We start from the raw sequence: 27,212 nt of genomic DNA on the forward strand, positions 1-27,212 counted from the left end.
GCCATGATTTGCTCAACCATTTGGCGAATCAGGCTAGCTACCAGAGATGCAATGTTGTCTTCCCCTCCCTTACCTTTAGAAAGAGACATCTTTTGCTGCTCACCTGTGCTAAGACCATCGGTCTCCTCTTCTGCTGGCAGGACCTCTGTGTGTCTCAGCCGGCAACGGCTGACCACCTGGATGCCGAAACTCAGGACTGGATGGGTCAGCAGAAACTCCGAGATGGAGCTGAAATAAGCTTTGCCCTCCTCCTGGTTCTGCACAAGTTCCATCACGTACAAGACCTAAGAGGAGAGCACCAGGAAGATATGCTGTAGCCCCATAAGCCATGAGAGGATCTTATCTCAGGAAGTAAATGCATACACCTGCATCTTGGCTCTGGAAACAGGTTAAGCACAAGAGAAAATATAACCTCTGCCCAGCCCCACCAGGACAGATGATTCAGGAGTACTGAACTAATTCTGGATTTACACACCTTTTTTAAAAAAATGAGAACTTTTAAAAGTTTACACCTAGTAACAAGAGCCAAGTCCTTTACTTAATCAAGCAGTTGCATCCAGCTCCAGGAATGCCTACCATAAGTTAAGAAGCACCACACTGCCTAGCCTACTATGACAGGAATATTACAGATGCCTTCTCCTCCTGCACCCAACCACTCCATAGAAACGACTGCCTACCTTTCTCTGCACATCGCTCAAAATCAGGTATTCAGCTGAGAGATCGAGGCAGGCCTTCAAGCTAGGAAGGACACTCATGGAGCTGAATATATCTGGAGAAAATCTGAAATTGACATGGTGAAAACAGTTATTACTGCATTGTGACTGGTCACCTTTCTTTTTAGTTGCCATATTATGTTCAAATAATTGTTCGCATTACCAAAACCTGCCTTTTTGAAAATACAGAGTTAAATAGTCCTTTTTCAGACATTCAGTGAATGTGTATGTGTGTGTTTGGAGCAGGAGATTGCTGGGGATAACTGAGGTTTCACCTGCTGGCTCTCCTTATCTGGGAAGCATGCATCCAAAAGCTGAACAGAGCTTACATTAAACCTTTTGAAGAGCTCTTGACTTCAAAGAGACAATCTATGCAGATACAATGAGTTAAGTGCAGAGACTCTATTCAGACCTCCATAGCAAAGGTCCAGAAGTCAGGTGCAAGGAGTGCAGACACAATCCCGATTCCCACCCCATGCATTCACATATCAGGAAAACACTACTATTAAATCCATCCTTAATATTTTTGCTTTTCATTCCTTATAAGAGCAACAAGCCTGAGCCAAACAACTAAAAAAAAAAGAAAAGAATTCAATTTCTGCCTTAAAGAAATAACCAGAAGCACTGAAAGTGGCTTTGTTTGGGTTGGCTTATAAGGAGGTGTATGGTAATTTAATGCACATATTTTAAACAAGAGTATTTTGCTGGTTTTATCATGATGTATTTTAACCTGCTTTGAAGTCACTCCTATGCACTAATGATGGGAGAAGTAATAAACTGAAATGTTTTATATATTTACACACACACACAGGCAACTCACAGACACACACCGTATACACCTTTTAAACAAGGCCATGTGTTTCAGTCTTGGAATCTGGCATAGTGATTCTAAACACCCAGGTTTTTGTTTAGAAACAAAACAAATATAATCCATGAGGCTGCAGAAGTATGTTTGACAGCTAGCAGTAATAATAATACCTGGCATTTAAATAGCAAGTTGAGTATTATTATTTATTTAAACCATTTTTACCCCGCTCTTTAGCACAAAAAAGGCCTTCCAGAGCACAATATTGATCTAAAAGACACAACATAAAAGGAAAAAAGAGATCAGGAGGGAAGAGGGAAAAAGCAAACCCAGGTACCAATTCTTATAAATGGCAATTCTTTAAACAATGAGCCGGAATGAACAATTCAGGGAGAGGAGAAGCCACATATAGTTAGTTCCTCAGCAGAGCTGATGAAATGGGCTTGCTTCCCATCCTTATAACCATCCCTTAAGGTAAGTCTCAGTAGTCCCATCCTGTAGATGTAGATTTGGATGTCAACATATTGTGCGTAAGCAGAGAGATGGCCATCCCCAGGGCCACTTTATGAATTTATGAGTGAGCTGAGATGTGAACTTGTGGCCTTCCTGTTCCACTGTTCACATAATCACTACGCTGCACCAGCTCTTACACAAAACAGGACTGGAAAAAATATATTAAAGAAGGGCTCTATCCTTCTCTAGAAACACAGACTTTTAGATGTACTAAAAATGGTCCAAAGCAGCTTCACGTTTCAAAAGAAGCAGCTAAGCTTGTGAAATGGAAAAGGATAGTAAAGTGAAAGAAACTGCTCCAAACTCGTATTTAGGATAACCTGGGCGTGGCAACAAGGGGAGAAAACACTCTCTCTTTTCAGTTAACCCCCACCCCTTCACAAATGAATGGCCCCAACGCTACATAGCTCACAACTAGAGCAATACTTGCCGGACAGTCTGTAGACAGGTCCATGATACCGTGCACCACATCTTCAGCTCTCGATTCTGCTCTGCTCCTGTGATGAGAAACCTCCAGAAGGGAACTCTGCAGAATAATAATAATTACATTTGTATCCTGCCCTTCCTCCTAAAATGCTAAAACCATATTTAAACGTCTTTAAAACAAAACATCTTAAAAATATCTGAAAACATTTTAAAAACCCTTTAAAAACCTCATAAAAAGCAATTCCAACACAGATTGAGATTGGGATAAGGTCTCTACTTAAAAAGTTTGTTGAAAGGGGAAGGTCTTCAGTAGGCGCCAAAACGATAACAGAGATGGCACTTCAATAATATTAAAGGGGAGGAAATTCCAAAGGGGAGGTGCCACAACAATAAACCTATCTGGTGCGGAATAGACCTCCTAATATAATGGTGTCTGGAGGTAGCTTTCATCAGCCTGCAGTAAGTATGTAAGGGGGAAGGTGATTTCAGGTCTCTTGGTCCCAAGCTGTATATGAGATATGAGAAGGTACAAGCAAAGACTGGAAAAGGCCATTTTGCTGACTCTCTAGCCTTCGTAACTTGTTCGCCTTCATGCTGTTCCAATCGTGTGAGCGGGGAGAGTTGGGATGCACTTGTTGGCCACACTCTGTTGCATTCCCAATGGTCCAGTCTCCACAAATTCAGGGTTGTGGCCAACTAAGTCCTACTCAGAGCAAACCCACGGAAATTAATGAACCTAAGTTGTTAGTGTCCATTAACTTCAATGGGTCTATTCTGAGCAGGATTAGCACTGGATACCACCTTCAAGCTCATCTTCTACAGTGAGAAGCCTGCTCTATTCGTGTAGGTTCCCTGCACCATTTAGAACTCTGATTACACAGGATCCTAAATCACACGGGAGCCTACACAATTAGATAAGACTCCATGCTGCAGGAGCTCACCCAAAAACATGGAAGGCTAAGTCGACACAGGGATAAGCTGGCAGGAACACGATGGAGTGGGAGGGGCCTGCTTCCCTTCTCATGTGATTCTAGTTGTACAGAGGTGAGAACCCCAGAACAGGAAGCTTCTGAGAATTCTTCACTGGCAGATTTCCTAGTGCGATAGTTTGCCCTCCTCTCTCACACACAGGCTGATGCCTCTCCTCTAGAATCACTAGTTAGATTTTATGAACACAGGAAGCTGCCTTATATCAAGTCAGACCATTGGTCCATCTAGTTTAGTATTATCAACACTGACTGGCAAGGGCTCTCCAGGGTTTCAGGCAAGGGGCACTCCCAGCCCTACCTGGAGATGCCATTGGGAGACTGAACCTGGGAGCTTCTGCATATAAGGCAGATGCTCTACTCTAAGCTACAGCCCTCACCAGTTAAGACTTTCTTAACTGACTGGTTCTCCTTCTGAAAACTAAAGCATTACAGGAGTCTTTGTGGCACAGAGGTGCGTATTGGATGAAGCTGAAGCGTCTCTTCCAAGGCTCCTCATGTGAGCATGAAGTGCATACCCTCAGCTGCTGGGAAACTTTATCCATTTCCCTGGGGGTCTGCTCTCCTGTCTGTTAACTTCCTGCAAGGAGGGCAGAGGGCAGAGAAGGGGGTAAAGAAGGCTATGCTCCAGTCCTCCTGGTCACATGGGCAGGACCAGTACTTAGCATCTGTACCCCATTCCATGCTGTACTCGGGAAGGAAGGTATACTGAAGTTTTCTGGCACAGTGGCAGTGCTAGACCTATTTTTATGCCACACACTACTCTTATGGCAAATGCAGGGGGAGTTCATTTGTCAGCAGCTTGTTCCCAATAATTTACACCATCTTAAAAAGAGAACAGCAAAACAACAGAGCTCAGGAATCTGAAGAAAGCTTATGGGTCAACACTGTCACCCAGAATTGATGACAAGTTTGATACCAGGAAATAGGTTTGCAGAAAGGCCTATTGAGAACTTCAGGGTCATGGTTCCTCCAGAAGTGTTCCAACAGTGAAGAGAATACTACAAGGCATGTACAGGGATGTGGTTCCCCAAAGAAGGCATTATCATCCCCCAATGCTTAAAGAAAGCTTTAAAAGCCCAACAAGCACTCTATACCTGCAGGCAAGCAAACAGAGGATACGCTATACCAGAAAGCTGTCAATAACCTTATATCATAACTGATTTGCAAGCTCTTGGTCCTTTATTATAGCCATGTACCCCTGGGTTAAATCTGAAGCACATGCAGTTATTTTCCCATAGGCCCCTGCTTCTCATTGAAAAAGGAACATCCTTAGCAAAAACCAGAATCATGTCTTACTCTGGATCTTGTTTTTTATGGTTGTCACAGAACAGCAAACAGGAGAGAGGTCTGCCATCATGGGGTTTCCATTCATGCAGGCATCTAGGGAGGAAATCAAAGAAAGAGTGACACATGAGGTGTAGATATGAAGTGCCTACTTTCATCAGTAACCTGTGCCCAATAATCCAAACATTCTTAAAAAGAGGCCAGCCAGCCAGTACAGCTCAAGAACTTGAACAGAGCTTGTAGATCAGCCTTCCTCAGTCTGGTGCCCTTCAGATGTTTTGGACTATAATTTCCATCAGCCCCAGCTACCATGGGAGAGGATGGGAGTTGTAGTCCAAGACATAGGCAAGACACCAGATTGGAGATGGTTATTGTAGAACATCACCCCCCCAGGGTTGAGGCTACATCTGGAGCACGGGATTGGGCATGCAGGAAAGCATTAGGCACATCAAATCAAGAACCACCCAGTGCTTGCTGAAATTTTGAAGTTACCTGGGCTCATCTTGCCCTTCTATGTAGATTTGCCAGAATTTGACAAAGCCATCATGGCTTGCTGTGGCCAAGACAGTTCCATCTGGAGAAAGGGCTCCTTCACTCAGGCGCTAGATAAGAAGGGGGGAGGGAGTCAGTATTTAACCCAATAATACAACTTCACTGAAATATGAGACAATGATCTTGTTTCCATGCAACACTAAGCCATGATTTGTTTTAACTTAACTGTGCTTGTTTGTATGTCCAAACCCAACCAGCCAAACTGTGGTTTGCTTGTGGCCAAACCAGAATAAGAAACCACAGGTTGAAAGTGGCGTACAAATCTTGGCTTGTGTTAACTGTGGTTTCTCGTTACGTCCAAACCTACTGTCCTGCCTTAAACTTGGTTTGCTTTGGCACCCCATTCCAGACCATCACATGGCTACAGAGATGCGAGTGGTTAGCAAATGAAACCAATGTTAGGCAAAACAAGCTGTGATCATTTTGCTCGTCTGTGAAACCAATCCTGGTTTAATCAACAAACCATAGTTAAAATAAGTGAAGGTTTAGGAGTACATGTGAACAAGCCCAGCATGACTGTGATGGAGAAACAATTTGAAGATTCATATTTAGTATAGAGCTGAACCATGCTAGTAACTTAGGGTTATAGCCAACATTAGTCATACTCAAAGTAGATCCATTGAAATTAATGACTATGGCTAACTTAGGACCATTAATTTTAGCAGGTTTACTTTCTTTTTCTTATACAGTAGATGGTCGTCAGCTTTTACATCAGCTGCAGCCCATTGTTTTTGGCACCTGCTAAAAAGTGTTTTGTTCCAGTAAGCCTACCCAAGCATGACATTGTTTTATGTAATTTTGATACAAGGTGCTAGTAAGCTTTAAGTATATTAAAATGACCGATTTTATTTGATACTCTTTATGTAAGAAGTTTTTCATGTTAATTCTTCGCTGGCAATTTTAATGAATATTTTAGACGGTATTATAATCTGCTTAGAGGCCTCTTGTTCTAGTAAGTGGTACATACATTTTGCTAAATAAAATAAATTATAATAAAAACACTGTGCTGAGATGCAAGCAAGACTGTAGGGCAAGGTGAAGAAGATGCCACCTTCACTTCTCTCTACTTGTGGGTAATAGAGGTCAGTTCCTTGATAGCATCTGTTCTTGCCATGTGGGAAAAGGACAAGCTCAACCACCATCTCACAGCTCACATAGTCAGAAACTCTTGCCACTGGTCTCCAAGTGGATGGAGCCGCAGGTCTCTTCGGAACACTGAAAACTGTGGGGTTAAAGAATTATACATACAGTAGCAGATGGGGTAGTCTTAACACCCTGCTCTGCAATGGGACTGTGGCATCTGCTCCTACATCAACAGATTAGCAGAACACTTACCGTGCTGTGTCCTTTCACGACAATAAAGCCTTCTTTGATGTTGGTCACTTCCACCGGCCATGAATTGTGGTTGGCTCGCATTATATCAAGGTCCCAAACTTCTGCCTGCAAAACAGTGAACATACAAACTGCGTGCTAAAGTTCTGCCAGGAGTTAACGTAAAGTTGCCTGCCATCCCACTTACCAGCTTGCTCTGCATTCACTGTCCTCCCCCAAACCCTGCACCATCTCCTGTGTTTATTTCTTGCAAGGATGGCACCCAGATATAGCACAACACAACAGCATTTGCTCATTACTGTATTAAGTACCCAGGTCTTTCCTATGTGTGCATGTTTTAACAGAGCTCTGAGATCCACTAACCAGATCCAGGTACAAAATAGTGAAGACAGAATTAAGGAAGAGGGTGACCGAGCACATGCTCAGTCCAGGCTTTGTTCTCAGTAGTAGGAACTAAGCTCACAGTATTTTGACACAAAAATCCACTCCTGGCTCCCCACTCTCCCACAAGTTTTCTTCATTTCACCAGCCCAATTTTTAAAAAATGGGATGGGGCAAGATTTTTTTTGTTGCTGCTTTTAAACAACTGGGAGTCAGAAACTCTGGCTGATCTACTGCTGATCACCAGAGATCCACCAGTAGATTCTCGTTTAGTTTTTGCTTACTTTTGGTCTACATCAGCCTATCCCAACCTCAGGACTTGATATGGTGCTGGACTACAATGCCCATCAGCCCTGACCACTGTCATTCTGGTTAGGGATGATGTGGGGTATAGTCCAACAATTACTGGGGGCCCAAGGTTGGGGAAGGCTGGTCTACGGGTTTGGAAAGAAGCACACGGGCGTGGCTTTCAATCGTTATTAAGCACCATTTCCGTACCCTTCACAACTCTGAAGTCCATCCCAAGCCTCCTATATCATCTATAGATATTCTGAAATGGGAGGAGCCAATATCTGAAAGCAGGGAGGAGGGAAATGGGAGCATGGCCACTTGAGACATTAGGAACTTGACAACTGGACAGAGAGACCCAGAAACAGATCCCCCTCTTTGCCCAGCAAGGAACTTTCCCCCCAACCCAGCCCTATTTCAAGTTGCAGGGAGTGGGGTGAGGATGATGTGGCATCCCTGCTCCCTCCACCTCTCACTTCCTATAGCCACCAGACTCCTGCTGTCACTGCCTGGGCTCGCAGCTGCTGCTATGGTGGCAACTGCTGGGCAACTGAGCAATCTCACTGCAGTTGACACTTTAGCATCATAGTCTCCTGCATACTTCTATTCTAGAAAGCCATAGAAATAGACTACAAAGTGAACCAAGTGCCCTTGCTCCATTAAGAGCTTCCTCATTGGAGGCATAGCTATAGGAATGGGGGGGCATATGGTTGACCAGAAAAATGTATCTGACTGAAAAGGGCTTGCACCTTTCTCCCGCCACTTTAAAGCACTCATGACAAATGATAAAATGAGCATTTCATCGGAATAATGCATCCTTGTCCAGACGAGTTCTCCTTTGGTCTGATCAGCCCGAGCTGGAGTCCCAACACAGAGGCAACAGCTTTGCTGCAACCCACCTGGACTGGCCTCACAAACCACCTGTGGGCCCCGACCCACTGGATGAAGACCTACGGAACATCTTCCTGACCCATGCCTCCTGCTTCATTATCCAGCCTTTTCAATAACACTCAAGATTCACAATATTAACAAAATAATGTTATTCAAACAGTTTATTATTGTTTACATCAATATCTCATATTTTTTCTCATCAGAGACTCCAAGGGAGTCTTCCATCCAAGCACCAACTCGTCCTAGTTTGCTTAGTTGCAGCACCTTTGGTGAAGCCCATGCCTTCAGACTATACTCTGGGAAATATTCTGGGCATTTCTTTCTGCCAGGTACATCTATACAAGGAGTGGGGAACCAGTGGTCCTCCAGACATTGTTGGGACTACAACTCCCATAATCTCTGGTCACTGGCCATGTATGCTGGGGCTGATAAGGTCCAACAACATCTGGAGGGCACAGCTTCCTCATCCTTTATCTAGACTTATTAGCAGGAACAATCACCTTAGGGGGGGGGAATTAGAACTGCTTACTCTATCCTCATGTAACAGTGCCAAAGTCTGACTGCCTTCTTCACAGCTCTCTTCGTTCTCATCAGGGATGAAGGGGCACCATATGATCCTCCGGGAGCTGTTTAGGGGAGTCCCATCAGGTCGCTTGATGTTCACCAAAATCTCCTCTCTGATCACCACGTTAAGGAATAGCTACAAATCACTTTTCTTTGCAAAGCCTCCAAACATGCAACACTAACTGATTTCTGGCTTATCTCAGATTTAGCAGAAAGAAATGCAAAGGACTTGCTGTTGCTTGCTTCCAGCAAAGAGCTAGCTGGACCAAGTTCTCCAAGGAGGTTTACAGAAGCAGACACAACCACCCTGTGATTCATCCTAGAAGCTCTAGCTGCCTTAAAAGAACTTTCAAGGTAACAAGAATTTGATTTTAAACACCTTTTAACAAAAATGGGGGGGGGAGACCAGTCTGTACTCATCACCTATATCCAACTTCCAACAAGTCCCATGAATGTTAAACACTGCATCAAGCCTTTACCTCCACCCTCTAGCCTGGACATTGGCAACATGAAGGGAGCAGCCATCACTAAAAAAGAAAAGAAAAAAAGAATAATGAATAAAAAATAGAAAAATGGCAACCATTATTTAGGACACAGCTGGTGTCTTCCTTCTATTGCAAACACTTCTCTCCCAAGGTTACCAATTCACTTTGTTCAAGCCCGACAGATACTAGGTACCTGCATTTTAAGCACCCCTTAGCAAAATCCAAATTGCAGGGATATAAGCTGGTATCATGTTAACAAGAGTAAATTTAAGAGGAAGGCACAACCAAAGCAGTGCAATAATGGAGCAAGTCCCTAATATGTGGGCCAAAATATAATGCCACCCGTTTGAGGTAAGATACTGGATTTTTCCATTCTCCATGGCCAGGCGCCAGACAAAGAGGTTGCCAGCTTCATCCAGGCAGGCCAGCTGGTTGGAGTTGAGATGAGCAAAAGCCAAGTCTGCTACGCCACCAGTAAAGCCTTTGAGCAGGGTTCGCTCAGCTGTGCTGACGCTCAGGACCCGAACCATGGCAGAGCCGTTGCTGGCACCTGTCGAAAGAAGGGCAAAAAGAAAAGGTTAGTAAAGATGGCCAAGGCAATGCCAGCCCTTGCTCTGCATGGAGGAAGAGCAAGAGAACATCAGCCCAACAAGGCCCTTACATGGAACTGAAATGCAAAAGAAGCCCAACCCAAAGCACCCAGTTGTGCAGTAGGCTGGTGGAGAGATGCCTCACCTCTAATGGCGTATGCCAGGTAGGCATTCGACACGGCAATCAGGTTACCATAGTAATATTTCTGCTCCCAGTCATACCTGGCCACTGGCTGGATTTTCACCTGGGTGGGGGAAAAAAACAAAGAATAGCTAAAGCATACAATTAAGTTTAACATTTAGTATAATAGAGACACTGCACCCATTGCTGGATAGGAAGATGTAAAACCATCAATATATGCTCTGAGGCAGCATGCTGAATATGAGTTGGCGTTGGCAAGGGGGTGAGAAAAGAGGAAACTCCAAACACCTAGTTGAGGGGTCACCAACTCTTTGGGAACCATGGGCACATTTGCATAACTGGAGAAACTGTTGTGAGCACCACACACACAGCAACCAAGAACATGCCACAACCTATTCTATTGGCAACGCCAGAATGGTTATTTCAAGTCTAATTAAAAGCGGGAGAGAGGAGTGACCTTGTGGCACCAAGGTAAACATCCAAGGGCACATGTGCACTTATGGGGGTCAGGCTGGCAATCCCTGACCAAGTTAATTTGTGGTAAGAAGAAACCCCCAACCAGTGTTATACAGAAACAAACTTATCTATTTATGGCCTTTATATACTGCTTTTCAGGTAGACCTCATAAAGCAGCTGACATATATTTATTTTGAAACATTTTTATATACCATTATTCATTTAAAAGAGCAGTTTACAACATATATGAACACAGAATAAAACCGTATAAAATTTCTGAAGCACATTTATTACTGGGTACTCATTACATGTAATACTAACTGAAATAAAAATTACTAAGAAGAGGACAACATCTTGTAGAACTAAAAGAGGCGGCAGGCTCCCAGCATAGGAGACACTTTGTTACAACAGTGCTAGACAAGTATCACAGAGTCAGTTTCATTGCAAACAGGAAGTGAAATGGCTCCTGTCTGCTGTTTCACACTAGGCCCAGAGAGTTAGAAAAGCTAGCACTTCTATATTTCTACACACATTCCCTCTTTTTCCAATCCTCTAAATCACCAGATATTTTGTGCTGTTGGCAGGGCTACAGAAATGTCAACACCGTAAGGATGGAAATGCCCTTTTCAAACGAACATTCATTTTCTTATGTGAGTAGCTAGATTTACATCTCAATCTGTGTAGGACTCTCCCCCAAAAGTGCAATCCCTAGCCAAGAATGAAGTCAAAAGCAGTGGAAAACAAACCTACAAGGACATACAAGACATACCAGAGATCGGTTGCAACAAAAGGGGTGGTTCAGATAAGGCCAAGCAATAGGAATACAAGAAGCAGCCTTACACCAGGTATTTGTCCATCTAGCCCGGCCAGTACTATCAGCACTGAGTGGCAACAGCTCTCCCAGGTCTTTCCCCTCTCCTTCTTCTAGAGAAGCTGGGGACTGAACTGGAGATCTACTGCATGGAAACCGTGTGCTCTACCGCTAAACGATGACATGATGCAAACGAGTTTTTAAGGACTTTCAGGCTCTTGCATGCCATCCTCCTTCTCAGCTGTCACAATTCCCCCTTCCCTCCCTCGTCTGCAGCAACTGCTATGGACAAAATGGCAAGGTACGGTTTATTGTAAATGGGGGGGGATCATGGTATGTGAAACCAAGGTGGTAGGGAGCGAGTTGCCGTGTGTGTGTGTGTGTGTGTGTGTGTGTGTGTGTGTGTGAGTGAGTGAGAGAGAGAGAGAGTGAGAGAGAGAGAGTGTGTGTGAGAGAGAGAGAGAGAGAGAGAGAGTGTGTGTGTGTGTGTGTGTGTGTGAGAGAGAGAGAGAGAGAGAGAGAGAGAATTGTAGCCCCATAGCATCTGGAGGACCGCAGGTTCCCCATCCCTGCTGTACATGTTTGAACAGTTGGCAAGTTATTCCCCAATCAGGCTTTGCACATTGTCCAGATAGGCCTTTCTCCTTTTACCTTGTTGCTCCCTCTAGCTTTGCTGGTGATGCTGGAGTCACTGCTGGCTACTATCTCCACATCTTTAGCAGTTATCACCATACAGGTGGAGCTGTCATCTCCAGAGAGGCAGCTAAAAGAAAGGGAGAAGAAAAAGTCAGAACTGAAAGACATTAAGGACGAACAGCTTTTGCTATGAGGAGTTTAAAAAAAGCTTGGGGTGTGTGCCCACTGGAGCCTCCCAATTAAAGAGATATGCCTGTTAACTGTTAAGCAGAAATTGTAGCATTTGCGTTTTCCTGCTGCAAATGATCTTTCATGGGCAAGAAACAGAAGTGACACAAGACAGAAGACAACGTGAACCCGGAGTTGCAAACCTCAGCCTCGGTCACTGACAATGAAGTCTCCATTACAGCACAAAAATTGTCCCCATTTAATTGTGTGTTGATGCAGCCCATTAGCTTAAATCCAAGTCTCTCTGGAGCAGAAGTTGCAAACCGCCTTAAAATTAGTGATCTGCAAGAAGTGGAAACCAAGGGCTGTAGCCGGAGAAGTGCTAACGAAAGTGTCCCATTGGTGCAAGGATTTCCATTTGCACAATGGGACTTCCCTGCATGCCCCTGAATCTGTTTGTGTTCTCCCACCCATCCCTCTGGAACAGATGTGGGAGGCATGGGGTATGCACAGGGGGAGGAAAGTCCTGTTGTGCAAGTGGAAATGCTTGTGCAGACATGACACATTAGTTGGCTACCACTCCAAGTCTCTGTTGGGGAGATTGTTTGCTGAACCATTCCCCACCAGGCTTATTTTGCAGACCCATGCTGAACATACCTTGGGCTCTTTACTTTCCCCCACCAAGATACCTACATGACTTGCTTCTCTTGCAGTGCTCCCAGGGGAACTGTTTGGGGCACTGGCTTAGCCAAGGAAGCTCCATCTCCAGCTCCTATGGGATCTGGCACCAGCAAACCATTTAGGTCTCCATTGTATGAACTGGTTGATCTCTGGTTTTCGTTCACTGAACCTGAATGAGAATAAAAAGAGAGAGACAGGGAAGCAATGTTCAAATTTACGCAGCCTTGTAAAATGGCCGTGAAAGTTTTTGAGGCTTGCAGTCTCCCCTCAAGGGTCCCCAGTCCCAGGTGAGAAATGGGTAACATGGGAGAGGGTGATTTCATTCAAGAGAAATGCCAGGCTCTCTTTGCTGCCTCTCTACTGAAAGGGTGAACAAATCAAGATGGTGATACTCTATAACAGATTGTGTCAGACAATCTGCTCAAGCACATACAATCTAAATAATGGCCCTTCTGTACAATACAAAGATGAGGGTTTGGTTTTTTTTGTGGGGGGGGAAGCTTCTGAAGGTGGACATCAGAGAAAGTAAGTGAACTAAACAGGTCATGGTTTTGGCCTTGGAACTGAATAAGTGAGCAACTCCACTCCATTAAACTATTAGTGCTGAAGACAATACAAGTATTTATTTATTTAGCTTTATTTAGTCATCTTACCTGTATGTGGTGTTACTAACAACTGATCACACAAATCAAGTAGCTACATGTCCCATGGATCTTATGGTGCGGGGGGGGGGAGTCATCTAAACTTAGCAACCACGGCCATGTGGTCCCAAAACCTTTTGGGTGAACACAGTATTGGAGCCTTTGGCTTGGAATTTATTTAAGACACTTCTGCAACCCTTTCCCTAGTAAATTGGTTTTTATCAGTAAAAATATCAAAAGCACAAGTATAAGAATCACACACAAGCAATAAAAGCATTATAGGTGGTGATACAACCACACAGAGAGACTTTTTAAGACAAAGGCTTGATGAAAAAAGGTTTCTGAATTCCTATGAAAGTTCTATGGAGAGGTAGCTCTTCTAACTACTTCAGTGGGAAGACTCTATACTATTTGTTTGTTTGTTTGATTCATATCCCATCCCAGGGCTCCTATACTATGAGAATAAGGAAGAACGGCAAGGGGGAGGGGGGAGGAACAGAAAAGGTGGCCTGCTTCTCTCTCTCTTTTGGTTTCCACAGTTTGGAATTCATAACTAAGAAAGCTTGCCTTCTACCTGTTACTATTCTAATGAGCCATTCGGATGGATCCAGTAACAACATGTGTTGACTAGACTTCAACTGCGGGGTGGGCTCACATGGGGAAAAGGCAGCCTCAGAGAACTTGAAGGGGCCATATAACGGGGCCAGGACACCTTTAGCTCATTAGCATTCCAGATGCTGACTTCTGCCTGTGCCTGCAGGCTGGGACAGAGCTGGGCAGGGAGGAAAGAACAAAAGGGGACACGGACGTGGAGAAAAGGCAGGACACAAATTTGTTTGGCAAAGCTGACCAGTAGCAAAACAGAAAATACAGGCACAGATCCTGCTTCTGCCAATTCATCTGTTGGCAGAAGTGTGTGGCCCGGCCCCGCTGCTGGGTAGGTGGCGGCATGTGGAAATCAATAGCTTGAGCCATTCCTGTAACTGCTGCCCAGTCCCCAAACACCCACAGTGCCCCAGGGGTGTACCAGTGGCATCAGACTCCAAAGTTAATTCACCTATGCCTTGCAGCTCTGATGCCCCTTAAAAGGTCCTCTTCTTCTGAGTGAGTGGGGCGGACTCACCATCACTAACCTTTCTACTAAGGATCCTGCCTTATATCTCAGTGCCACATGTAGGACACTGTAACAGTTGTGTCGTGGGAAATAAATCCTGTTAGTCACACGGGGGGGATTGCTATGGAGAATCCAAAAACCCAGGGCCAGAGGAACCACTTAGTAACACTGGGTAAAATTCCTACCAAGTCCTGTCATCTGATGGCTAACATTAGTTCCATACCAAAATACAACATGGCTTCAAGCAGTAAAGTAACACAGTGAGAAGAGGGAGGGGTGGCATGTAGGCTGAGAACACTATGGCCCGATTTGGGAAGGAACTGCCTTATGTATAGATAGTGAGCAGAGCGGAGGGGAGAAGCTCCTCTCTGGTCCACTCAGGCCTCGTGTTGCTTTTTTCCTCAGTACATCATCTGATCGCCTGAGGGGGCAGGGGAGACTGGGTGTGTCAAGGGAAGGCAAAGCCGGCTACTGTCGGCTGGCTGCCTCATGTACAGCTTCATCCCACCAGAGCATATGACACAAAAAGAGCCCTCTATGAACGTATCTGTCCTTTTGTCTCCTTGTATGAGAGATGATTTAGAAAACACACATGTCTGTGGTCACAAGCTCAGTGGCAGAGCACATGCTTTGTAAGTAAGTAAGTAAGTAAGTAAAATTTAATTTTTGTGTCGCCTATCTGGCTGAAGCCACTCTAGGCGACGTACACATTGAAATTGATAAAATACAATATAAATACAGAATAAAATACAATGCAGTCAACCATAATCATTTTAAATAGCAGCAGTATAGAACAATGTAGGGCAGTCAATAAACAATTTAAAACAATCATAGAAAAATTAGCCCACCCCGGGGATCCTGAAGGCCTGTCCAAAGAGCCAGGTTTTTAAGGCCCGGCGAAATGTATCCAGGGAAGGGGCATGGCGGAGATCGAACGGGAGGGAGTTCCAGAGAGCGGGGGCCGCCACTGAGAACGCCCTCTCTCTAGTCCCCACCAACCTAGCTGTTTTCGTTGGTGGGACTGAGAGAAGGCCCTGTGTGGCTGATCTAGTCGGGCGGCTTAATTGGTGGTACTGGAGGTGCTCCTTCAGGTAAACTGGGCCGAGACCGTATAGGGATTTAAAGGTTAACACCAACACCTTGAATTGGGCCCGGAAAACAACTGGAAGCCAATGTAAATGAAATAACACTGGCGTGATGTGATCACGGCGGCGGCTGTTTATAAGCAAACGAGCTGCCGCATTCTGCACCAGTTGTAGTTTCCGGACTGTTTTCAAGGGTAACCCCACGTAGAGCGCATTGCAGTAGTCTAATCAAAAGGTGACCAGGGCATGTACTACCAGTGGGAGCTGATGAATTGGGAGGTAGGGTTGCAGCCTCCGTATGAGGTGTAGTTGATACCAAGCTGCCTGGCTCACTGCCGAAATCTGAGCCTCCATGGACAGCTTGGAATCGAGAACAACCCCAAGGCTGCAGACCTGATCTTTCAGGGGAAGTCTCACCCCATTAAGCATCAGGTCAACAACACCCAACCTTCCCCTGTCACCCACAAGTAGCACCTCGGTTTTATCAGGATTGAGCTTCAGCCTGTTCCTTCCCATCCACCCACTCACGGATTCCAGGCACTTGGACAAGGTCTCCACAGCCAACTCCGGTGAGGATTTAAAAGAGAGATAGAGCTGCGTGTCATCAGCATATTGGTGACACCGCAGCCCAAAACTCCTGATGATGGCTCCCAGCGGTTTTACATAGATGTTGAATAGCATGGGAGAGAGGATAGAACCCTGTGGTACTCCACAAATGAGAGGCCAAGGGTCTGAAACCTCATCCCCCAATGCTACCTGTTGGTGCCTGTCAGAGAGAAAGGAACGGAACCACTGTAAAACAGTGCCTCCTATTCCCAATCCCTCCAGGCGATCCAACAGGATACCGTGGTCGACGGTATCAAAAGCCGCTGAGAGATCCAGGAGGACAAGAAAGGTGAATTCTCCCCTGTCTAATGCCCTCCTCATATCATCCACCAGAGCGACCAAGGCTGTTTCAGTACCATGTCCAGTCCTGAAACCCGATTGGTATGGATCCAAATAATCCATTTCATCCAAGTGTGCTGACAACTGGCTAGCCACCACTCGCTCAATGATCTTCCCCAAAAATGGCAAGTTCGAAGTTGTTCAAGACTTGGGGATCCAAGGAGGACTTTTTTAAGATGGGTTTTATAATTGCCTCCTTGAGGGCCGGTGGCATTACACCCTCCTTCAAGGATGCATTTACCACCGCCCTGATCCCTTCGCCCAATTTCTCCTTGCAGTTCATAAGGAACCATGATGGGCAAGGATCAATCAGGCAGGTGGTAGGCTTCACCGTTGAAAGTACCTTGTCCACATCCTCAGAAGGAAGAGGCCGAAACCAATCCCACTGAACCGGATTGTAACTGGTCAACTCTGGATCCTCTACTGCATCCACAGTGTACGGAATCGAGTTCTTCAGGTGTTTGACTTTATCGGCAAAGTGCCTTGCCAATTTGTCACAGGAAGCCTTAGAATGCTCCAAGGGTTCCTGAGCGACTGGACCGACCAGGCTTCGGACCACTTGGAACAGCTTCCTGGGACAGCACTCTGCGGATGCAATAGAGGCAGCAAAGAAATCTTTCTTTGTTGCCTTTATTGCCACCTGGTAGGCAGCTATTGCTGCTCTAACCTGTGTCCGAGCATCTTCAGAGTGGGATTTCCGCCACCGGCGTTCTAGTCGTCTCACCTCCTGTCTCAGACTTCGCAACCGGGGTGTATACCACGGTGCTGTCTGAGTTCTGTTTCAATCCCTGGCATCTTCAAGGAGATTCTCAACTAAGGATCCTGACTGGAAAGCAGCAGTCAATTTGGGTACCGCACTGAGCAAGATGGACCAACGATCTGACTTGTAAGGCAGTTTACTATGTTCCTATATTGATCCGTGAATCGCACAGGATGCTAAGAATCAACATTTGCTTCCATTTTATTCTTATGATTTCTCATGGTTGCAGGGATAGCTGAAACACAAAGGCAACACCGGCTGAAGGAATCAAAACTCCGAGAGAGTTCAAGGAAAGGAAAGTAGAAGCAGCAAAAGCACTTCCCATTTTCCACTAGAATAAAAATATGGCCGGATGCAAATTAAGTTAACATTCATATCATTCCCCACCCCCAATTCATTCTAAATTCTTCTGCCATCAATCCATACTTTCCCCTGGATTATGTCAGCGACTTGAATGTAGCAATTCCTTCGTACAGCACAGGGGAAAGAGATTCTGGGGATACTCTCCAACATAGCCTTTGCTCAAAAGCTGAGAATACATGCAGCCCACTAGCAACCAAACACTACCTTCCAGCACAACAGAGCTGGGTGAGGTCAGGGTAGGAAACATCAACAGGCACAGCACATTGCTCACGTGAAATAGTTACTCCTTCAGGCACCATGGAAACTAGGGCATCACGATGGTCAAAAAGGGAGGGATCAGACTGAAGTCTGGCAGAAGTTCAGATAAAAATCCAGGTTGCATCCTGAACCTATTCTACTACTATTATATCTGCTGTAGAATATCGTATGTCATTCTAGCCGTTCAGCTGTTTTTATGCCAGTGGTGAAAGACAGCATTGTCCCCAAAATACCAATGTTCTTGTTCATGTCTTACGATGCTAAGTGCTGTACATTACTTGAGACAAAACCTAGGGCAGGCCACGTCAAATAAGCACTCTCTACTAAAGTAATCGTTCCATTCCCAACAGTCCCTTAAAGACAACCTCTCCCATCTCTGCAGGTTCCTCCAAATTTATGAAGATTCCAAAACCAGAAAACTGCTCAACTTAATCCCCATCACCACCTTCATCATGCGGGTCATGCAAACTGCTATGCTAACAAGGTAGACCACCTCTGGATGAGAAAATAGTGCTTTAGTGAGGGCAGTCTTTGCTTTTGCTAGCTTGTCATTTCCAGCACTGGTCACACCCTTGCACAGTGGCACAAACTGTGCCCAGACCTCCCTCAGGACAAGAAAGGGAGAAGAGAAACTCAGTTTAACAAAGTGAGTTTATAGTACTGGAAGAACTGGTTGTATTTTTTAAAAAAATAATAATCAAGCCCTCATCACATCCTATAGAACAAACAATCTCCCTAGTTCATATCAGCTCCCCATTGTGGACCAATTCCAGTTGCATCTAATGCATTCTTGCTTTTAAGCAACTTTTCAAATTGTTAAGACATCCTTTGCTAGGCTCACAAACATCAATACATATTTTTTACCTAAGTACCAAATGGTTTGTATAAAACCCATTATTTTTTAAAAAAAAATACTTAAAATATAAAAGCACACTGATTATCAATTCATTTTCAACAGAACTCCAGAAAAAGCTTCTCAGCCTACCAGTAAAAAAAACCCCTACATCATCCCAAATGCCGCAAAATGGATGACTTTTGCAGCCCTTCCAGAATGCTACAGGGATGCACAATTTCCAACCTCACTCAGGACACTTGTTTGGGGACAGATGGTCCTAGGTCACAAAGGGCCTTAAAGGTAAGCACCAGCACTTTGAACTGTGCCCAGAAATTTACAGTCAGCCAATGTGGTTGCCACAGAATTGGTTGCATATGCCCTTGATTCCCCACATTAATCAGGACGCAAGCCACAGAATTTAGCTCTAGCTATAGCATCCAAATTGTTTTCAAGTACAGGCCCCACACAAAGCATGCTACAACAGCTTACACAAGTTACAGAAGTATGGATCAGCGTGGCAAGGTCACCCTGATAAAAAAAACAGACCCTGTGATGGAAGTGAAACCACTTAAGAGGCACTCCTGGTCAGTATCACACCTCCTCCTCATGTAGGATTTAGGAGTACTACCAACCTCTGAACCTGCTCAGGCATAACTCTCTCATGAGCCACAGCCTTGGCCTCTAACTTCACCTCTGGTTTGTCTGGATTTCATCTCAAATGCTTTGTTTATATGATCCACTTGCCCATAGCCTTCATACACTGTTTCAGAACTGAGACAGCCACTGTTGGACACTTAATATAAACCTGGGTGTCATCATCTTGTTAATGATACCTCACCCAAAAGCTGATCATCTTTCCCAGCACCTTCATACAGATGTTGAACAGCATGTAGATGTGGAACACTAAGCCATGTGAAAGACTACAGCTAACTTAACCCCCCCAAATTACCACGCCCCTTCCTCATGCCGGTCCCACAGCAGCCTCGGTTCGGCCTCAAGCACGCAGGCGGGCCGGTGGTGGCAGAGGCGGCCATGCCAGCTTGGTGAAGGAGGAAGAAGCGACAGCAACAGCAGCAGGTTTGTTTCTTCAGGACTAATCTGACTTTTGCCTCCCTGAGCAGCTTCAAGGAGCGAGTTAGCTACCGGGAAGGGCCTGCTGTAGGCACCAAGCCTCCTTCCATCATGGGAAGGCAGCGTACATGAGGCTTCTTTGCAGATACCCATCCAGGCCGACATACCCAGACCTGCTTAGTTCCAGCTAGGTAGTGGACTTGTTCTTTTAGACAGTACCTTGGGGCGCTGCAAGTGTTAAGTTGGAAATGTAGATTGTGATGGTTATTGTTATTTAACTCTTGTAAATTGTGTTTTGCAGATTGTATTGCTTTATTGTTTTACTGATGTATTCTTATATTTTATTTTGATATTTTGTTTTCTGTAAGTTGCCTTCGGCCGAAAGGCGGGGTATAAATAAATAAATAAATTAACTCTTGAGGCCAGTATCACAGTAAGGCTAAAGACCTGCTTGAGATGTTTGAGAAAGGATGTTTATCCAAAAATTATTTCATCTGTTCTGCTGCCATATGATCAACTACAGCATAAAACTGTACACATTTCCCTAGAATTAAGCTTCACTGTTTCAGTGGAGCTAATTCCCTAGTAAGTGGGTTCAGGATTGCAGGATTAAAAAGTAAGGTTAGATACTATGTGTGTGGAAGATGTTAATGGCTTTTCGTAGAGAGGCTGGACCACTGCCTTCTTTCATATTGGCAAGACTCCTCTCCCTTCGAACAAAGCACTGATAATGACTCTCAGCAAAGTGGACTCCTGCTCATTGTAACTAGTCATGACAGGCGTGGATCCAACGTAACTACGGAAGCTCTTACAACCCCAAGCACTCTGGCTACATCCTCAAATGAAACCAAATTGAACTATTCAAAGCAACCATGACAAGAGGCTATTGCTGACACTCCTGGCACCGACACTGTGGTGTCCACATTAGACCAGATCCAAGTAGTTTTATCAGCAAATAATCATGCAGAATTGTCACAGCAAGCTGTGGCTTGTTCATCCTCCACTAGTGGCTCTTTCGGCCCCAATAATTCTTGGGCCATCAGAAGCAGCTCAACTGGACTTGACTCCATTGAAAGAACAAAGGCAGAGGAAAACAAAGATATCCGCATGCCACCAAATATTGAGAGCAAAAGGGGCCCACATATATGTTTGTCAGGTAAAGTAGTTGTGTTTTTTTTTAAAAAGCCATCACTAATATAAGCAGCATACACTGCTTTCACAATGGTGCCATGCATAATATGGTGGATTGTTACAAACATACACAGCCTGGCTGCTGCTCCTTCCTGATAAATCCGTCTTGCCAAGGAGCAAGAATAGAAGGGATATCCTGACTTTGTATCTGTGAAGTGGAAAGCAAAAAAAGCCTTGCCAGCTACTAAGAACATTGAGTGGCTATTTGGGGACCTCAGAAAAGTCAATGTTAAAGTAACTAAGATAAAGAGCTACTTTTACTAGGGCAGAAGATTACATTTAGCTGAAGAATCTCAACAGATAAAAGGTGCATTGTGCCTCTGAACAGAGAAGCGAGACAGAATCCTAAAATAGGGTTAACTTAGATCTGACAGCACTATCGCTCAGCCCTTCTTTCAGCTTGAGAAACGCAACAACAGCATCTATTAATAGAGAGAATTACAACTAGATTTCTGTCACTAGGAGAAACAGAACTACAAAAACAAAGAAACCAAAGAAAATACATTAAGGAAAGGTCAAATCATACACTGGTTGATAAAAAAAAAATTAGAAGGGCAGTCCTGAATAGTTAGTCTATTCCCAGCACCATCTTGAGCAGCCTGGCCAACCAGACCTTGCCTAGAACACCTTTACAAACATCCGCAGATACATGACACCAGTCTCTGGCCTGCGGGCTTAAATAAGCAGCAGAGGGGGAAATGACCTAAAAAACCCAAGCGGTCAAAATCAAACGAACTATATACTATATTTAAAGAACATGAAAGACAGCCATTTTGAGGGGCGGGGGGAGAAATAGAAAATGGAACAAGGTGGATAGAAATTAGGCAAGCGGATGTCAAAAAAAGCTGGTCATCACACCCACCAAAAAGAGAACTGGAATAAAAGGTATTTTTGCAGGAGCTGCGGCTTAGAAAGGCTTTTTTATCCAGATGGGGCTTTTTGGCCCAACCCCAAAGTCCCATCCTTGATTTGCGTTTACTGAGAAGTAAGTCCTACTATGTTCCAGCAAGGCTCACTTCCAAACAAGTACACGCAGGACTACAACCCTATAGTATGATCCCATACAAGTCTACTCAGAAACAAATCCCACCATGTTCAATAGGGCTTACTCGCAAACAAGCGTATATTGGATGACAGCCCCTATACTACTTCTCTCTGCCGCCGCCTTCCCCTCTTTAGTGAGCGTCACCAGCGCATTCTCGCCCACGTTGAATTGGCTGAGAAAGGGAACCATCGCCTGAGGCTGCAAGGACACTCACTCCCTTAAGAAACCGCCACCAAGCCCTCCTTTTTTTATAGGGGCACAGCTCGAGCCCCCAAGAATCTCACCGCTCGGCCGGTCCAGCTTGAGGATATCTCGCAGATGCTGAGTCGCGTCCTCGATATCGATGCTAGTAGAGGCCATTGGGCCCCGAAGAGTCCGCCGCCGCCGCCGCCACCACAACTCCCACTTCTTCCACCGCCCGCACAGGCCAAACCCCGACTTCCCGCCGCCCCCACTTCCGCTTCCGGTCTGTCCACATCTCCTTCCCCCCTCCCCAAGCAAACACCACCCAGCCGTCTGGGTTCCGCTTCCACAAACAGTCCAGTTCCTCGAGAGGCGTTCCAGTCAGGCACAGACAGAACCGCGTGGAAACACCATATCGAAAAAGACTCCTCTCCCTCCCCACATGGTAGGAAGCCGGGGTTTGATTGAGCCCTAAAATATAAGATTTATCCTGGCCGGAAGGAGGAACTCCACTGTATTCAGGGCTACTTCTGCGTATTTATGATTTATTTAACAAATTATTTATTTGTTTAACATGCTTTCTGTACCGCTTAATCCTAAAAACCTATAAACGGCTTGCATATCTGTCTGAAAGAATACACCGAGAAAACATCCCGGTGAGAGTTCCTCTATTTGGGCCACCGGCGTCTCGCAGGCCTTAGACTTACTTTTTTGAGAGCAGGGTCCTGTGTCTCCAGCATCCTACAAGCCAATCAGCACGAAAGAGGTATGCGTTAGCCACTGAGAAGTTTCTAACATGCGTCCTTGTCCTTTCCTGGGGCGCTCAGAGTGAAAGGTGAATCAGCCACTGAGAAGACTCTTCTCAGTAGCTAACGTTCTTTCATGCATATTGGCTCCTAAGGATGCCCGTTGGGGGAGAAGGCATTAACAAGGATCTCATTCTTAACCCAGCAGCAAAAAAAGGGGGGGCAAGGGGGCGTGGCTGTTACTTTCCTGAAGGGATCCTGCACTTCTGAATTTGCCACTGTAGGACTGCAAACCACTCTGGAAGTATCGTCATTCACAAGCTAACTAGTTATGCGAAATACGCATCAGCGAACAAAACGAGGTAGAGGAAATGCTTGCTTAGACAAGAGAGTGATTTGCATAGAAATGCAGACATTTTGAATCCTTTCAGATAAATTAGGCTGGCACTTCCTGCAGACAGAGGCTCAAGTAAACAACTTGGTCGAAGGATACCTTAAAGCCCACCTGAGCTCTTAAATCCCTGCCGGGATTAAATTGTTAAATTGTCTGCCTCTTACAGTGGGCTGACTCGCTTCAATCAGAAGTCGAGCATTTAGTGCAGCCAGTTGCATGATGCGGAGCACTCTTCCAGGAGAAAGTATTCTGGGGGCATCCTCTGACTTTGAGATGTGTTGAAGATTTTTTTTTATGCCAACTCCAACAAGTTTAGGCAGCTATTTAAAATATCTGTTGCATAGCCAGTAATTTTAACAATTGTTTTTATTGCTTTTAAATGTTTTTATGTTGCTGTACCCTGGCCTGATGATTTGTGAAAGGGCAGTACAGCCTGCATGACAACCAGACAAACCAGTAGGGGACGTTTGCCTGCTATTATTTTCATGCCTGCCTTTTCCTGGTGACTTTGGCCAATTCTACAGAGCTTCTGTCCATAAATGGACATATATGCAGACAACAGCCTAACTTTGCTTGCTGTACCATCAGGTCATCATATAAGAAATAAAATACTGTCATTAGTGCTGCCTATAAACATAAAAGAGATTACTTGACCAATGCCCTTGGGTAAGTTACTTGAAAGCTTCCACCTCTACAGAAATAGGGAATGATTTCATCACCCCACCTCATTTATTTTTATTTTGTATGAACACATAATAACGGTCTATGTTAAAGTTTTGTTCAAAGTAGATTAAGGCATAATTGGTGCAAGGCATTGAAAATACCTGTTGTATTTATCCAACATTGTTGTTTTATTTAAGGTTCCTTAGCAAGCCTGTTCAACCTAGAACACATCCTTTGCATGCGTAAGACCTTAGGACCAATCCTTTACATCTTTAGAAAAAAGGCTCTCAGATTGTAGAGCTTAGAAAGTGCTGCATCTAAACCTGGAAAAGCTGCTATCAATCAGAGCAGAGACAATACTAGACAAGATGAATCAATGGAAGTTTCATGTCCACATATTAAATTCTTCTGCCTACAACAGCAACATTCATTTGTCCCTACCCATCTCTACAGGAAAATTATACCAGGGATTCCTAAATGGAAAAGCTCTCCTGGGCATACGAGGCCTAGTAATGGACAAGTATTGCTCCAAAATCCACAATTCACTTTTAAGGTTGTAATGCCTCTGAGGCCCTGTGCCTCCACTTACCTTTGTCTTGTTCTGGTCCAAAGCCCTTGCACATCATTGCATCCTAAGATTCATGAGCTGAAATAGTGCCTAAGCTTTTTTTCCTTCTCCCTCCCAATCCGTTTTCCTTATATCATGTCTTTTAGAACATAAGCCTCAAGACACTGTCTTATCACTGAAATTTGGAATCCACTCTGGCAGCCTTTTTTGACTAATATTTTAATAATACTGTACAACACATGACAGACACATACATGGACTGCAAAATATTACATAGGATTTCCCAACAGGAAGTTTACATTCTCCAGTTTAGTGCCCTCCAGAGGTTTTGGACTATAATTCCTATCAGCCTCAGCCAGTATGTCTAATGATGGGAGTTGTAGTCCAGCAAAATTTGGAGGGCGCTATGTTGGGAAATGCTGTTCTACAGGTTGGCAAAATATCCTACATTTTCTGTTTCCAGAGTATAACTTAACACTATTTTTTCTTGATCACCTCTTCAAGTTCTTCTCTGCCCAGGGTAATACACAGAGATAAACGTTGGTGGCCCCTCTTTTCCCTGCCATCTTACATTAACGAACAATGCCAATACTATGGTTGTTCACATAAAGTGCTGCCCCCTTCCTTCCATCTCTAGAAAACAAGGAAATTGGCAACAAGATTATGATTTCAGAGATATGAGGTGCCCTTGCGCAATCATTTAAACACATGAATCATGGTACAGCTGGCCCTCTATTCTTATCCACTGCTTCATGAAACAAGACAGCACCCAACATTTCCTCACTATTATGTAGGTTTCTCCAACACTATTTGTTAAAGAATCTTTATTTGAACATTTTGCCACAGGTACAATCTTAATAAGCCAAGATTATACAGTAGATATGAAATAGGTAGGTAGTCTCACTTCACATAATTTCAGCTTTATTGGCAAAGCCACTGCTGTTCTGCAATTCAAGCTCTACAGTACTACAAATAAAGTTTGCTTTCCTCTCCTTGTACATCAAGCATCTGCTATAAAGCAGCGTGTGTAAGCTGTTGCAATTAATTGAACATGATCTTACTACTATCAACTGATGCCAAGTTTAGTATATAAGCAAGGTTCTCAGTGCCTTTTTTGTATAACCCCACCCAAAGGGGGGAAACCCCTAAGGCTTATACAACTTGTAACTCACCATGCCAGACACAACCCTGCCTGGAGCTTGATAAACCTCTTTACAGAACTGCAAAAACAAGACTGTAAAGCACATGGCAGGCCACAGTATGTGGCTGATGGGCTATGTTTGATTTGGTGGCTCATAAGTTGCATATGTCTGCTCTTGATAATGGCCCAAAGCAAAGTAACATTTAGCTGATGGAAGAATTTACACCATTTCCATAATGAGCAGTTTAATAGCCTTCATCTGTTTACACATGATCTACAACCCCAGACTAGACATGCTACCATGTAGCAGCTAATAATATCCTCAGGATGTTTTTTACCCTCAAAACACACAATTACAAGGCAGAAATAGTTAAGGGATGGTAGGAAGGATGGATTTCACTCTTTTGAATTGGATTAATGGGAGAACATAGCCTTTTCTTGTCCACAGCTTGGCTATCTGAACTGCCCCTATCTGCAGTCCTTAGCATTTCCCTCAGGGAGAAAACCAATTCTTAATAGATTGCCATGTGCTGATGTTGTGAAGGTGACACAATGCACTGCATATGAGAAACTGTCACTCTTCTTATGGATGATAAAAAAGCATTCCCCATCAGCTTAGCCAAAAAAGAGTAATGCCCCCTTCAGACAAAGTGTATTCCTTGTGAAACGCATTCAAGGATTTTTATAAGGCATTTTGTTTTCATATGGCTATTAAACACAGCTCTCATTAAGGCCTATACGACATCCAACTCAAAACATGGTACTGCATGATGTCCTCCCTTCACCCAAAGGTCTTCATCCAGTGTGCTAAATAAAATGAGGCAATCCAGAATTGCCTCATTTTATTAGGTGCAGAGACATCCCCTTTGCCACCATCAGCTCGGCAAAGTGGAAACAGTCTTTGCCTGATCAGTTCTAAGCAAACTTGGAAACAAGTTCCACTAGCATCATTGGGACTTTCCAAACTAAACCTCTACACATGCTTTAAAGCATGGATGCCAGTCTAAACCCCATTGCCCAAACAAGTTTTAAGTTCATAGAACTGGCTACTGTTAACCAAAGTCCTTGCAATGAAGCGAGGCCAATGGCATGCACCTCAAGGACTAGAGACATGAACTATAGTTTCCCAGAAGCTCTGGCTTGCTGGGAACAGTACCAGTCCTTTGGATATCTTCTGTGTAGGAAAATGACAGCACAAAAGGGGAGGGGAAAAGAGGTAGAAGGATCAGTGCAAGGAATCCAAACAAGTACATTCAGAGTAAAGCTGAAAGTGATTTCAGCAATGAAGCAGTGGGCCATTCATGGGTTTTAGAAATGAACTTTTCTATCTGGGTATGTTTGGAAATGCATACCTCCCTTGCCTGTTTTTTATGCTGATCTGGTGTGGACAACACCCACCTTTCAGTAAGCACAGCAGAGGTGATTAGCAAATCCATCTCTTCCAAAAGATCTTTTCCACAGTTGAGAACGGCACATTTACTCTTCCTGCTTCTCATTGCCAT

The 27,212-nt window shown here is 44.4% G+C and overlaps 1 protein-coding gene across 5 annotated transcripts in view; it reads right to left on the minus strand.

The window, feature by feature from the left end:
• Positions 1–22,481, minus strand: part of EDC4 (enhancer of mRNA decapping 4) — a 47,582-nt gene extending 25,101 nt beyond the window's left edge. For 3 of the 5 annotated variants that reach the window (XM_061594063.1, XM_061594064.1, XM_061594062.1), the window contains exons 1-12: positions 22,300–22,481; positions 12,720–12,876; positions 11,874–11,985; positions 9,959–10,058; positions 9,584–9,773; positions 8,704–8,851; positions 6,618–6,722; positions 5,223–5,332; positions 4,743–4,826; positions 2,462–2,557; positions 678–780; positions 104–284 (exon numbers count right to left, since the gene is read on the minus strand). In XM_061594063.1, coding sequence (XP_061450047.1) covers positions 104–284; positions 678–780; positions 2,462–2,557; positions 4,743–4,826; positions 5,223–5,332; positions 6,618–6,722; positions 8,704–8,851; positions 9,584–9,773; positions 9,959–10,058; positions 11,874–11,985; positions 12,720–12,876; positions 22,300–22,375 — 1,462 coding nt within the window. In that variant the 5' untranslated portion in view covers positions 22,376–22,481. The other 2 variants (XM_061594065.1, XM_061594066.1) reach the window with 2 other exon arrangements.
• Between the last annotated feature and the right edge of the window lie 4,731 nt (positions 22,482–27,212).

Source organism: Rhineura floridana, chromosome 13, assembly GCF_030035675.1.
Source record: "Rhineura floridana isolate rRhiFlo1 chromosome 13, rRhiFlo1.hap2, whole genome shotgun sequence".
NCBI lineage: Eukaryota > Metazoa > Chordata > Lepidosauria > Squamata > Rhineuridae > Rhineura > Rhineura floridana.